We start from the raw sequence: 14,733 nt of genomic DNA, 5'->3' as shown, positions 1-14,733 counted from the left end.
GTTACTATTGATTCAACAAACACTTATTGAGCGCCTACTGTGTGCCAGGCCCAGAGGAGCCAGCATGGAGCAAAACAAAGATCCTCATCCTTGTGGGGCTTACGTTCTAGTGGGGAGACAGAAGATAAACAGGTAAACAAGTAGAAAAAAAAAAACAACCAAACAAACCTCTACTAGTGCTATGAGGGGAAAAAAACAAAGCAAAGTCAAAGGGAGAGAGAGTGATGAGGGGAAATGTTTTCTACAGAATGGTTAGGAAACACCTCCTGAAGGAGGTGACATTGGATCTGACCTGATGACGTGAGAGGGAGGCAGCCATGCAAAACCTGGGGGAAGAAAGATTCCTGGTGAAAGGAACAGCCAGTGCAAAGGCTCTGAGGCAGCACCATGCCTGGGGAGTGTTTGAGGAATTGAGGAACAGCCAGAAGGCCTGTATCACTGGAGCTGAATGAAGGGAAAACAGTATCACACAGGGCCCCTGGGGACCACATCATGCAGGGCTTTGTGGGCCATAGTGAGGACTTCCGCTTTTACTCTGAGAAGGAGCCATGAAAGGTTTGGAGCAGAGGAGGGGCACAGTCTGAATAAAGTCTGACAGGATCCCATGGGCAATAGGCTGTGGGGGGAGGGGGAGAGGGAGGTGAAGGTAGAGGCAGAGAGACCATCCTCCCCATTTTACAGATGCAGAAATAAATGGACCCTCACAAAAGGCCAGCAAAGCGGGCTCAAGCCCACACAGCTGTTGAGCAGCAGAGCCAGGTTGGCAGGCTGGCTGGGACTTGAGTCCCAAGCAGCCACCCCCACTGCCAGCCCAGCTGCTCACTCCTCCTGGAGCCTCAATGTACACCTGTAAACTGGGGACACAGCTCAGTGGTGCAGGGCTCTCCAGCGACATGCTGGCTTCGGACATGGACACCACCTCGGGGTTCAGTGGAGCCTTCACTCTGTGACCTTGGGCAGGTGCCTACCTCTCCTGAGCTTCAGTTTTTCCATCTGTAATTTGGGAAGCATTAACTAACGCCTGGGTGTAGCCTGGTGGTTAAGAGCGCAAGTTCTAGCGTCAGATTTGGCGGGATCTGAGTCCTTGCTCTGCCACTTGCCAGCTCCATGACTTTCCGCAATTAAACACCTTCTTTCTAAGCTTCGGTTTATCTCACCTGGAAGATGAAGCTCTTAACAGCACCAATTCCAAGAGGTAGTTGTAAGGATTAAATGAGATCATGCAGGTAAAGCGCTTAGCACAGTTTCTGGCATACATCGGGCACTCAATAAATGATCATTATTATTACTGACAGTAATGCCCACACCTCTGGGTGGGTGAGAGCCTGGGAGAGTGCCTGGTGGTACGCGGTCGGCGTTCGACAAAAGTGAATTCTCTCTCCCTTCCTTCATGCCCGCCGGCTCCCGGGGGACCCAGGCATTCCGGCCTCCGGCCGCCCCCCCACGCCGACCCTTACAAAGGCCCTCATTCATGCCTCGTGCACAAAGCGGCCCATTCACCCGGGTCCCTTGGGCTTCCCGCCCCTGGCCGCCCCCCGAGTCTCGCCATTGGTCTCACCCCTTGCCTGTCAGACTTTGGTTCCCGCCTATGACCGCGCCGCCTAGCTCCACGCTCCGGCGCCGTTCTTTTCCCACGGCTGGCACACTCCGGCAACTTCTGATTGGCCCCGCCCGCCAGCCGCTCCTCTTGATTGGCGGGAGCGTCCCTCGTGGGCGGGTCCATAGCTTGTCGCAGCGGGCGCCTATTGGCCCCTTTTGCGCTTGTGTGGGCGGGGCTTTCCTGACTGGCCCGCCTCTCTTTCTCCCAAGGCCGAAGCCTCTGGACGGCCCTGGAAGCCGGTGAGTGCCCGGGGCCAAATGCCCGCCTGAGGCGGCGAAGTGGGACTGGGCCCGGGGAGGCTGGAGCTTCGGGGCTCCGGTCGGGGCTCCGGAGGCCGGCGCGAGCTGCGGGGGAGGGGCGGTGACGCGGACAGTCACCTCGGGCGAGCCGCCGGACGGCAGCGGGGGTCGAAGGGAGGGGGGTGGGGCGGGGCGCCTACACTCCCCCAACTCGAGCTCCTACTATGTGCGAGGCCGGCTCGGGGTCCTCGCCGGAGCCCCAGGCCTACTCCGCAGAAGGGGAAACTGAGGCTCGCTTTGGGACCTTGGACGCTTTAATACCTGAGTCATTGCCTTCAATCCCCCACTCCCAGATGACAGTGTCTCTATTTTCACGTGTAAAAATTGCGGACCAGAGACAGGGATCATCATGACTGGCGGAACAGAGGGGTGGGGAAGGACATCTTTGAGCCCCTACGGTGTACTTGGGTGCTTTTATTTTTATAGCTAAATAATTACCTTTAATTATATTAACTCGAGATGGGTTATATTGCACCCATTTTACAGGGAGGGTAAACAGGCTGGACAGAGGCGGTGACTGCAGGGGGACAGGGTTGAGAACAACACTTCAGAGACCAACTGTGTGCTGGGTTCCTTTACCTTTTTAATCCCACAGTAGTCCCCCAAGGAAGGCTGTAGTCTCTAATAGATGGGGAAGCAGGTTGAGGGAATTACCAGTTGGGAGGAGGAAATTGACATCTTTGAGGACACGTTGCTCTCAGATCCCCTCTTTAGAATGACGGAAAATGGTCTGGGCTTGAATCCCATTTCTCCCTTTTACTGACCGTATGACCTTGAGCAGTTTACTTCGTTCACCTCTCCATGCCTCAGTTTCCCCATCAGAGAAGTGGAGATTCTGACTGTCCCTATCTTACTGTTTTTCGAGATCATTCTATGAATTTGGACAGCTGTTCTAAAAGCAGGAAAACAGCCGGCACATAGTAGGTGCGCTTACCACTATTTAGTCCTCAGTTCACCCCTGAGAGAAATGAACTGAAGCTGCAGAGCCTAGAAGAACATTTTGTCGTCTTCTTTGCTACTCCTAGTGCTTTCTGTGGATTGTGTGGTCCCATTTCCAGGGTCGGGGAACCTGAAGTTCAGCGAGATTAAATGATGTCGTGAGGCATTACTTGTTTAAGCGCTGGGCTGGGCACTTTCTCCCACATCGGCTTATTCATTTCATTGGCCTCAATTCGCGGAGAGGAAAGCCGATGCCCAGGAAGCTTGAGCGGGATTTGAACCCCCGGAGTCCTCAGCCCCCTCTGACGCGGGTCCTTGACCTTTGCTCGCCAGAAGAAGGAGGGGCCCCTGGCGCTGCTGCTGCCGCCGCTGCCGCCCACCTGGCAACAGGCTTATCCCCGCCTCCCGCCGTCCCCCTGTCTAGAGCCTTGCAACTCCAGGACCCGCCCCCTTCCCAAGCCGGGCAGGTGCTGGGTGACATCAGAGCCGGGCTCCCTCCCGGTGACGTGACGTGGCCCCGCCCCGCGCTGGACCGCGGAGGTAGCCGCACCTGAGAGCTCGGAAGAGGACTTGGGTTCCCGTGCCTCCTCCCCATCTTCCCGCTTCCTGTACCAAGCCGGCGCCCCCCAGGTAGCCCCGAGGATCCGCGGGTTGAGGGGACAGCTACACGGGCACTTGGGTCTCAGGGAGATGGGGGCTGGGTGCTGAGATTCCGAGATCTGAGGAGAGGGGCTGGGGGTCAGGAATGCCAGGTCTGATTAAGGACTGCTCTGGGAGTCTGGGCTCCTGGGTCTGGAGGGAGGAAGGCACTGGTGCCAGGACTCTGTGTCTGGGAGCCTGAATTTGTGGGTCTTGAAGGAGGAAGGGGCTGGGGACCTGGACTCCTGGGTCTGGGGACCCAGGTTTCCGAGTCTGGGGGCAGAGCAGACCCCTGAATCCTAGCACTAGACTGAGGTCAGAGGGCCAGGTGCCAAGGGCCCCAGCCCCTGCCCCAGGGGCGGATCCCTGGCTCCTTTGCCTTTCCAGCCCGGCAGTCTCTGCCCCTCCCAGGGTAGGTGCTTTCACCTGCGCTGGTGACAGAAATGAGCCCTGGCAAAGGTGTTCCTGCAGGCTAAGGAGGGTGGGGCTGCCAAAGGGGCAGGCCCACCTCATCAGAGCTGTATCAGCCCTCAGGATCTGGATGTCCCAGGCGTCTTCAGCTCTAGCCCGCCTGCAGTAAGGTGAGGGGGCTCGGACTCATGGGCCCAAGGGAGGAGGGGGCTGTAGGTTCCGATTCCTGGCTCCTGGATGAGTAGCCTGCTGGGGGCCCAGACTCCTGAGTCTGGAGGAGGAGGGGGCTGGGGGCCTGGACTCCAAGGGAGGAGGGACTGGGGGCCCAGATTCCTGGCTCTAGGGAGGGGAAGCATAGGGCTGGGTGATTGCAAAAAACTCCCAAACCCTTCCTGGTCAAAGGCCGCAGGCTGGAGAGGAAGTGGGTGGGGTGAGGGTGGGGGTAAAGTCCCAGGGATGGGCCTTGGCTATGAATGGATCAGGGCCGCTGGCTGTGAATGGATCAGGGCCGCACCGGAGGCCTGGGGTGAGCCTGGGCAACTTGGGGCCTGGGAAGTGGAGAAATGGTATCCAGCGGTGGGAGAAGCCTGCTGTTGGAGTGCAGGGGCCTTGGGTTTGAGGCCCGAGAGCATCAGGACCAAATGAGAGCATCAGGGCCAAACGTCACGGGGTGGGCTGGGGCCCTGGGACTGCTGGTGGTGAGGAGAGGGTCTGGGGGGAAGAGGGACATGTGGCCTGGAGCTGAGTTTCTGGGTGAGGGGAAGACAAGAGCCTGATGGGACCAGATTTAGGGATGCCCCAAGAGGAGCTGGGTGTTTGGAGGGACTTCTGCAGGGATATGTCGGAGGTGGGGGGGCCTGGAGGGCAGAGGCAGAGGCACCGAGGTGGGAGAGACAGAACACTGGGGGGTTCCTGTGACAGGGGTGGCGGTGGCCAGGCAGTGATGTGGCCGTTTGAGGGGAGAATAGAGGCCGACTTTTTTCCTGACCTGTGCTTAGACTGCTGTAGAATTGGCGTGGTCTGCTCACTACTGGTCTGCAGCCCCTTTAAGGGCGGGGAGGGGTCTAGCACGGGCTGGCTCCCCCAGTGCCTCCGCTATCAGCTCACAGCTCGTCTTGGGTTCTGACTGTCTGAGCCTAGAACTGTCCGAGACTAGATCAGCCCCAGACCAGGAGCTCCTCCAAGCAGGGCCCTGTCTGACTCACCTCTGGGTCTCCAGACTCACTCTTGGCAGAGCCTGGTACTTGAACAGCCTCAGGGAGTGTTGAGTGAATGCAGAAGTGAATGAATGGGGCCAGTCTCCCCATTATAAAGAGAAGGAAGTCACGTCACAGGGAAGGAAGCCATTAACCGAGGGATGAGATTCAGGTCTGTTCTGGGGTACACCAGAGGTGGTCAGGGAACCTGAGTTACAGAAATCAGATTGACACCCTCCTAGGGCTCACATCTATGAGATCAAGGTCCTCATCACAACACAACCTGACCCCTTTGGTCCCTAATCTTACCTTACCTACCACCCTCTCTGCCTGGATCACCTGGCACCAGCCACACTGGCCTCTCACAATGCCACAGACATACAGGCACACACCTGCCCCAGGGCCTTTGCACGGGGCTATTCTCCCAGCCTGGAATGCTTTTCCTCCTGACGTTCCCATGGCCTGCTTCCTTCATCTCCCTCAGATCTTTATTCTGATGCCACATCAAAGAGGCTTTCCCTGGCCACCCCAATTAAAAACTTCAGCTCCCCTCAACCCCTAACATCTCCTGTTCCCTGCTTCATTTTTCTACTTGGCATGTATCATCATTTAACATACTATATAATTTACTTAGTTATCTTTGAATCCATCTCCTGGGATTAGAGCAGTGCGAACTCATACAAACACAATGCAAGCCAAATGTGTAATTTAAAAATTTCTAGCCACTTTCAACATAAAAATGTAAAAAGGAACAAGTGACATGAATGTTAATGATGTATTTTATTTAACCCAGTACATCCAAAATATTATCAGTGCAATATGTCATCCAATGTAAAAAACACGAATGAGCTTTTTGTCGTACTGTCTTTGAAACTGGGTGTGTGTCTTATGCTCAGAACCCACCTCAGTTTGGATTCTCCATTTCAACTTTCCAGTAGCCACACAGGGCCATGGCTCCCGAAATAGCCAGAGCAGGGCTAGAATGTAAACACCTTAGGAAGGCAGGGATCTTTTTCTGGCTGGTCTTTGGCTATATGGCTGATGCCTTGAATAGTGCCTGGCTCATAGCTTGGCTTCTTAGAGAATTAATTCTTAAAAATCTGTTTTATTGAAGTATAGTTGGTTTACAATGTGGTGTTAATTTCTGCTGTACAGCAAAGTGACTCAGTTATACATATATATATTCTTTTCCATTAGGGTTTATCACAGGATATTGAATATGTGTCCCTGTGCTATACAGTAGGACCTTGTGGTTTATCCATTCTGTATATAATAGTTGGCATCTGCTAATCCCAAACTCCCAATCCTTCCCTCCCTCATCCCCCACCCCTTGGCAACCACAAATCTGTTCTCTATGTCTGTGAATCTGTTTCAGTTTCGTAGATAAGTTCGTTTGTGTCATATTTTAGATTCCACATAGAAGTGATATCATATGATATTTGTCTTTGTCTGACTTACTTCACTTAGTATGATAATCTCTAGGTCTATCCATGTTGCTGCCCATGGCATTATTTCATTCTTTTTTTAATGGCTGAGGAGCATTCCACTGTATATATGTACCACATCTTTGTCCATTCATCTGTTGATGAACATTTAGGTTGTTATTGAAGAATTATTGAATCAGGGATTCCCTGGGGGTCCAGTGGTTATGACTTGGAGCTTTCATTGCTGTGGCCAGGGTTCAATCCTTCGTCAGGCAATTAAGATCCAACAAGCCACGTAGTGTGGCCACACACACACAAACAGAATTATTTAATGAATGAATGGATAGAGAGGTGAATGGGTGGAATGAGTAAAGGAAGATCTGTGGATCCATTTTGCAGACGTGTAAATCGAGGTCTGGTGGAGAAAGGCAGTGGCGACTGCCTGGGGGATCTGGGGTGGGGATGGAGCCCCCACTTCCCTGAACCTCGCCCTCTGCTCTCTCCCTGCAGACCATGGCAGCAGTGACCGTGTCGGTGCCCGGGCGGAAGGCACCCCCCAGGCCTGGCCCAGTGCCCGAGGCGGCCCAGCCGTTCCTGTTCGCGCCCCGTGGGCCGGGCGTGGGGAGTGTGCCCGGGGGCTCGGCCATGTCCCCGCAGGTGGAGTGGACGGCCCGGCGCCTGGTGTGGGTGCCTTCGGAGTTGCACGGCTTCGAGGCGGCGGCCCTGCGGGACGAGGGCGAAGAGGAAGCCGAGGTGGAGCTGGCGGAGAGTGGGCGGCGGCTGCGGCTGCCGCGGGACCAGATCCAGCGCATGAACCCACCCAAGTTCAGCAAGGCCGAGGACATGGCTGAGCTGACCTGCCTCAATGAGGCCTCCGTGCTGCACAACCTCCGCGAGCGATACTACTCCGGCCTCATCTATGTGAGTGGCCTCCTTCCCCGGGAGGGCGTTGCCCGGGGTGCGGGTCTGGGTGTCAGCACCACAACCTGAACCAACCTGAGCCTGTTTATAATCTTTATCCCATGGCGAATGACTCTGCCTGCACTTACTTGCCAAATGATAAACTATTGCATATCAAGAGTGCCTCAGACCCCATGGGGGCGTCCTGTAATATTATAGGGTAGATGCTCCTTATTATTTTCCTTAAGTTAAAAAAAGTCTGAATCCCCAAATATAACACATCCAAAGCTTTTGAGAAAGGGATATGGATCTGTAGTGATAATTAATGGGAGCCGCCGAGTATGGAAAACTGCATGCCTGGCTCTGTGCGTTTGTTTCCTTTCATCTTACAAATAGTAGAGTGTTTTATACCTAAAAGGAAACCGAGGCCCAGAGAGATTTAATAACAGTAAAAACTAACATTTATTAAGCATGTGCTAGGTACTCTAAAATATATTGTTTCAGTACATTTGCACAATTATAAAGCATTTTGTCCCCATTTTACAGATAAAGAAACTGAGGCACAGAAAGGTCAAGTGCCTTGACCAAGGTCACCCAGTTGGACTTGGCAGACGTGGGTAGTCTGGCTCCAGGCCCCACCACTTTGCCATGATGCCTCTTAGGATTAAGACGGGATTGATGATAGTGAGGTTGACTATGGTCGAGTCTCTGTTAAGCATTCACTGTCTCCCATTAAAAGCAAACAGGTGGAGTAGGGCAGCAGTTCTTAACTCTGCCTTCACGTTAGAATCATGTTAGGAATGTTTTTTAAATACCGCCACTCAAGCCCCGCCTCACCCCATTTAAATCAGGCTCTCTGAGGGTGTGACTGGTCCTGTTAATAAGCTTCCAGGGTGGTTCTAAGGGACAGCCAAAGCGTTATACAGGGCAAACAGGATTAGAGAGAGTGACAAGGAATGCAGACAGTAATAATGAGAAATAATGATCATGGGTGGCTAGCAAGTATTTATCAAGCACTTGTGATGAGCCAAGTGCTGTTCTAAGTGCTTCCTGTGGGTTATCAGCTCACTTCTGGGGCGGAGCTTGTTCTTATCACCTGACGTTTCAGGAATGTTAAGTGACTTGGGTCCCAGGTCACATGGACATGAAGGATTTGAACCCAGGCAGCTGGCCCCAGAGTCATGCTCCAAACACTGGCTTAGAGTGCTGGGGTCTCACTACCTTACTCATTTCAACTGACCCCACAAGAAAAACTACAGAATACCTCGCTAAAACCCTAAAAGGAAAAGTGCTGGTTTTATATTTTTTTAAAAACCACAAAACTTTAATGAGAGTAATAAAAGAATATTTCAATAAATGGTGAGATGTATCAAAAAATAAAGATAAATAAACTGGCCCCAGTATCCACCCCATTAAGGGTCATAAGCACAAGATTAGAATATTTTTTATGAAATCTGATTCCTGTTTGGGGAGGAGACTGAGGTTGTGAGAGGGACAGTGGCTGGCTCAGGGACCCTCAGCTTTTGGTGGCAGGGGTGGGATTTGAACTGAGGGCTGTCTGGCCCTGGATGGAGGTGGCAGCTTCTCCAGGCTGTACTGGGCCCTTATGATTCCTCACTAACCTTTGTGAGTCCTGGGAAAGAGACCTCTGTCCAGGCCACTCCCCTGGACCTCACCAAAGACAGGGGATCAGAGAGGCACCCAAAACACTGAGCCACTCTTTTCCTGTTAATAAACACTCTGAACCCTCATGGCAACTTTGTAAGGTATCTCTATCATCCCCATTGTGCAGCTGGGGACACTGAGCCTCAGAGAGGGGCCAGGATTTGGACAAAGCCCCACCAGCTATAAGCCAGCTTAACTGGGATTTGAACCCAGGCCATCTGACTCCAGACCCTACATCCTATCCACTGCATTAGGAAGATTATTGGGAAAGTTCAGGGGAAAAAATGGTAAGGCCTGAGCTAAGGCTATGGCCCAAGAGCCAGAGAATTGGGACCTGAAAAATGAAAGTGAGATAGAAGATTCCAGAAGCCCAGACAGGAAGCAAATAGGGCCTTAACAATAATCATTAGCAATTAGTGAGGGCCTGCTTTCTCCATCAGGAGCTGTTCTAAACTTCTTTCCAATATGATCTGTTGACCCCCTCTCCACATAAGGCTGTGAGGTAGGGGTTATCACTTCCTTTGTCCACGGCTTGGAGAGGAGAAGCCATTAGCTCAGGAGTAGCTAACAGCTAACATATTAAACACACACAGGGAGCTCCCTGGAGGTCCAGTGGTTAAGGCTGCAGTGGCAGCGCAGTTTTGATCCCTGGTCGGAGAACTAAGATCCTCGCATGCCGCGCGGCCAATAAATACACAAACAAACAAATAAATAAATATGCATGCACAGGGCTCCAGGGCCCACGCTGAGCCCTGTACTTGCAACGGGAACTTGTGGATGGCTCCCAGCAGCCCTCTGTGGAAGCGCTGTTCCCGTCCCTGTGTGATGAGAAAATGGGACCCAGAAAAGTTAAGGTGCTTGCTCAGGCCACACAGCTAGAAGATTCGATTCAGCCTCCACCTTGTGCGTTCTTGGGCCCTGCTTAATAAATACTAACTGGCCAACTGGTGATGGGGAAGACGGCGCTTCCCAGTGCAGGGAGTGGGGGGCGTCCAGGGTTCTAGAAACCCAGTTTCTGTCGCTAATAGGCTGTTTGGCCTTGAGTGGCTCAAGGTCTCGGTCCCTTCACTGGGATGCTCAGGGCAGGAAGGGAACCCATCTGCTGGACACTGGCCATGTTTCTGCTCCGTGAGGCACTGGAAGATGCATGGTGGCGTGCCACTCTCAGAATCCTTCTAGACTGTGCGGGGGGCGGGGGTTACAGCTCCATTTTACCAGGACTGGCAACTGAGGCTCAGAGAGGGCGAGCCCCTTGTGCTAAGTCACACAGGGCTCGAAACCCAGGATGACGTGGCATCCGAGTCTGAGTGAACTCTTAGCTTTCAGGTGGGATGGGAACGTGAGCGTCTTGGGACCCATGGCTGGAGTGCCTTTCATGGGGCCCCGCCTTGGGCTGGCTGGTTTTTATTCATTATCATCCTTAATCCCCACAGCCTCTGTAATGAGGTGGGGAGGGTTTCTCACGGAGAAAACCGAGACTGCGGGGAGAGCCACGGGGCTGAGGAGAGGGGGAGGCAGGGAGCTGCACCCGGTGGGTCTGCCTTCAGAGCTCCGAGGGCCCGAGCAGCTACCCCAGACCCTTCCAGCCAGGTTTTCCGCAGCTGTGCCCCGGCCACTCAGGTGTCCCCGACCCTCTCTAGGCACACCAGCCTCTGCCCTTTGCCCCCTCGCCTTGGCAGCCAGCTCAGGTTCCATCTGGGGTGTCGCCCTGGCCACAAGGTATGGTTGGCAGGAGGGGGCTGAGATGGGGAGTGGCACGGGTCGGGGAGGCTCCTCTGTCAGCCAGGAGTGGGGGCCTGGGCGCCAGCAGCCATGAGATACCCTCCCTGGGAATGTGGTCCGGCCGCCCTGCCCTCGAGAGCTCCTGGGAGCTGCTGGCAGGGAGGGCAGACACCCAGCAAACCGGTTGTGCCACCCGCCCTCCCATCCTTAAGAGCTTGGCACCTGGGAGCCGGCAGCCTGCAGTGGCCACACCCTTGTGCTGCCTGAGAAGCTCTAGCCACCTGGGAGCTTAAAGCAGCTCTGCTACCAACCAGCAAGTAACCGGCTAGCCATTTAGCTAGCTAAGTAGTTAACTAGCTGGCTAAGTAGCTAAGTGGTTTCATAGTTAACTAGCTAAGCCCCTAAGCAGCTAACTCTCTGGTGGATTAGCTAGCTTAGTCCAGCTAACTTAGCTCGTTAGCTCTCTGGGTTGGGTTAGCTAGGTGATCAGCTAGCCCTCTAGCTGTCTAACTGCCTCTATCCATCCTAAGTGCGTCTTGTCTACCCGAGGCTCTGTCCGAGCTGGAACAGTTCTTAAACCGTTACAGGGTCCTGCACTCAGGCCCAACAGCTGTGTGGACAAATTCAGGGTGTCCATGAACTTGGATGCAAAAAAAAAATCACATCTTTATTTTCACTCACCTTGAGAACCTGTTTAGCATTTCCTCCAATAAGAAGGAACCACCAAGACGGTCGTGGAAGCAGGTCCTGTGTGTCTGTTATGAACAGAAACTGCAGACATGCTCTTGTTGTGTTTCAGCTGCTGCAGATACTGGGAGCACCCTTCCAGAAATATTCTATGTGTATTCAAGGAAATTCATAAAAATATTCTTCTTGTACCCCTTTCAGTGCAAACAGTTCTTACCTTGTCTCCTTTCCGTGATAATGTTTTGGAGATATTTCTCTACCTGTATACAGTACACCAGAAGCATCATAGGAATCCATTATATGACCGAGCATCCAGATTGTCTCCAGTCTTTCGCTGTTTTAAAAATGATGCTACAGATGAACTTGCACATGGTCCTTTCACGCATGTGCGAGTCCAAGCAGTGACAGGGCTACAGAGCCTACATTCTCTCTCTGTGTGTGAATCCTCATCTGTACAGCACCTTTGTGCAGTTTGGAAAGCTTCTTTTCAACCATCCGCCTGAAACTGTAACAAATGTTCAAATCTACATTGTCATGGTGAATGGCAGCCCCTTTGCCAGATGTCCTTGTGCAGTGCACAACCTGCCCAGCTGTACACGGCAGCCCCGTGCCGCCCTCTGGGCCACAGGCAGGCAGCTAGCTGAGGCCCTCTCCTTCTTGCCCACTGCAGACCTACTCCGGCCTTTTCTGTGTGGTCATCAACCCGTACAAGCAGCTTCCCATCTATACGGAGGCGATTGTGGAGATGTACCGGGGCAAAAAGCGCCACGAAGTGCCGCCCCACGTGTACGCGGTGACTGAAGGGGCCTACCGAAGCATGCTCCAGGGTGAGTGTGGGGCTTGGGCTGCTGGAGGTGCCCCTTCAGTGGGGACTGGGCTGGGGGTCAGGATCACATGACAGGTCAAGGGTTTCAGACACTGTGAGGCTTCTCTGTGGGGCAGGAGGTAACACCAGTGGAGGGCTGAGTGGGCAAGGCTCTGGGTCCTACCAGACAGGCCCCTTTTTATCTGTCTCTCTGTTCACCCCTTCCCTCAACAAGTCTCATTTGGGACCTCACTGTTGCCAGCTCTTGCAAAAATTCCTCTTGAAACAGTGATTCTTAAGACTGTTCATTCATTCAGCATTTATATTGTTGACATGATCTACATTGTCATGGGTGAATGGCTGCCCCTTAGACGATGGGCAGCATGGGGTCGCTGTGTACAGCTGGGCAGGCTGAGCACTGTGCAAGGATGTTCGTCAGAGGGGCTGCCATTCACCCCATGACAATATCGATCAGTTCAGGCAAAATTCCATAATTCCCATGTAGTATTCATACTAAACTCATTAGATATTCATTATGTATGCATACACGCATATATATATATATAAAATACCTGCAAATACCTGCATTGTGCACTCAAACATATTTATATAGTCACATTATAAATTGGTATTTAGTCAGAGGTAACATTTTATTTGGTTATATAATCTAATTTGTTACATATTTTTTATACTAGTTAATATAACAGGAATAAATGTTCAAGAAAATAAGAGTGAGTGCCTACTCTGGGTCAAACACTTTTCAGGGATGAACACATTTAACATCACAGCCACCCTATGAAGGAGGTGTGCTCGCTATCCCTGGTTGCCAGATGGGGAAACTGAGGCATAGAGCAGCACAGTCACTGCCCACCGTCCCACTGGTGGGTCAGTGGCTGAGGTAGGATTCGAACCCAAGGCCCCCAGCTGCAGCTTGCGTGTAGGTCACACTGTGGATCATGTCCTCGTCCTGGGCTGGGCACTGTTGAGTTTTGACATGTGACCCTCCTGGATTCTGATACCTGACCCCGACTCAGCCTCTTGCTTGCTGTGTGACCCTGGGAAAGTGGCTGTCCCTCTCTGAGCCTCAGTTTCTTTTTTTTTCTTTTTTTTGGCCACACCATGAGGCTTGCAGGATCTTAGCTCCCCGACCAGGGATTGAACGTGGGCCCCAGCAGTGAAAGTGCCGAGTCCTAACCACTGGACCACCAGGGAATTCCCCCTAAGCTTCAGTTTCCTCGACCTGTAAAATGGAGACAATAAACTCCAACTGAACAAAATGTAATTCATTCAAGAAACTTCAATTTGAGCCCCTACCATGTTGTTCTTCCTTGTGCTGAGCATGTGAAATTCAAAGACATGAGAGCAAGGTTCTGGATCCCAGGTTCAGCCCTGGATACAAAACAGGCCACAAAACTGTATTATATACTAGCTGGTATATTAAAAAAAAATTGAAGATTCTCTCTGAGTTCTGACTATGGCCCTGTGAGGTAGGGGCTCTTTTGAGCCCCATGTTTCATCTCCGAGATTCTTTTTTTTTTTCTGGCCACGCGGTGCAGCTCGCGGGATCTTAGTTCCCCGACCAGGGATCAAACCCGGGCCCCTGCAGTGAAAGCACCAAGTCCTAACCACTCTGCCCCATTTTTCAGATGGGGAAAGTAAGGCATAGAAGACCTCAGAGACTGACGCAAGTTCACACAGCAAGGCGGGGAGGTGGCTGGGCCTTGAACCCATGTCCATAGGCTCCCAAACCAGGCTGCTAACTCTGAGGCCCTATTGAATGCAGCCCTCTCTCTGGCTTAAAACCACCCAGAGACCTCCTGCCCTCCTTAAAAACCATCCAGACCCTTTAATCGTGGTCTCCAAACCCATCTGCATCATCTCCAGCTCTGCCCCCTCCCCCAGCCTCACCGGCCTCCTTGCTGTCTCTCAAACATCTCCAGCTTGGTCCCACCACAGGGCCTTTGCACTGGTTGTGCCCTCTGCCTGGAATGCTCTTTCCCTGCTTCCTCGACCTTTAGGGCTGAGCTGAAACAGCACCTCTTCTGAGACGCCTTGTGGCCCTCGACCCCTCCCCTCAGTCACTTCTTATGACTCTAGACCAGGGCTTCTCAACCCTGGCTCTGTTGACATTGGGGCTGGATGATTCTTTGGAGTGGGGGGTCGTCCTGTGCATCATAGGATATTAAGCAGCGTCCCTGGGCTTTACCACTGAAACTTGTAGGACAGCCCTCCCAGGTTGTGACAACCAAGAATGTCTCCAGACATTGCCAACTGTCAAACCTTCATTTTTAGTTTATGGCGGGGACGGGGGTTGTTGTTGTTTTGTTTGTTTGTTTGTTTTGCTGTGCTGCATGGCTTGCGGGGATCTCAGTTCCCAGACCAGGGATTGAACCCAGGCCACGGCAGTGAAAGCCCAGAGTCCTAATCACTAGGCCACCAGAGAACT

At 52.7% G+C, this 14,733-nt stretch overlaps 1 protein-coding gene across 5 annotated transcripts in view; it reads left to right on the top strand.

Moving 5' to 3' along the window:
• Window positions 1-1,810: 1,810 nt before the first annotated feature.
• The window catches only part of MYH14 (myosin heavy chain 14), a 91,203-nt gene continuing 78,280 nt past the window's right edge, over window positions 1,811-14,733 (top strand). Inside the window, exons 1-4 of one of the 5 annotated variants that reach the window (XM_059999707.1) lie at window positions 3,357-3,468; window positions 4,005-4,058; window positions 7,019-7,429; window positions 12,153-12,309. In XM_059999707.1, coding sequence (XP_059855690.1) covers window positions 7,022-7,429; window positions 12,153-12,309 — 565 coding nt within the window. In that variant the 5' untranslated portion in view covers window positions 3,357-3,468; window positions 4,005-4,058; window positions 7,019-7,021. Of the gene's footprint in view, window positions 1,840-3,356; window positions 3,469-3,948; window positions 4,059-7,018; window positions 7,430-12,152; window positions 12,310-14,733 lie in introns of those variants that run through there. The other 4 variants (XM_059999706.1, XM_059999708.1, XM_059999709.1 and 1 more) reach the window with 4 other exon arrangements.

The sequence above is a fragment of the Delphinus delphis genome, chromosome 20 (assembly GCF_949987515.2).
Source record: "Delphinus delphis chromosome 20, mDelDel1.2, whole genome shotgun sequence".
NCBI classification, from domain to species: domain Eukaryota; kingdom Metazoa; phylum Chordata; class Mammalia; order Artiodactyla; family Delphinidae; genus Delphinus; species Delphinus delphis.
This window is presented reverse-complemented; position numbering and strand designations above follow the sequence as displayed.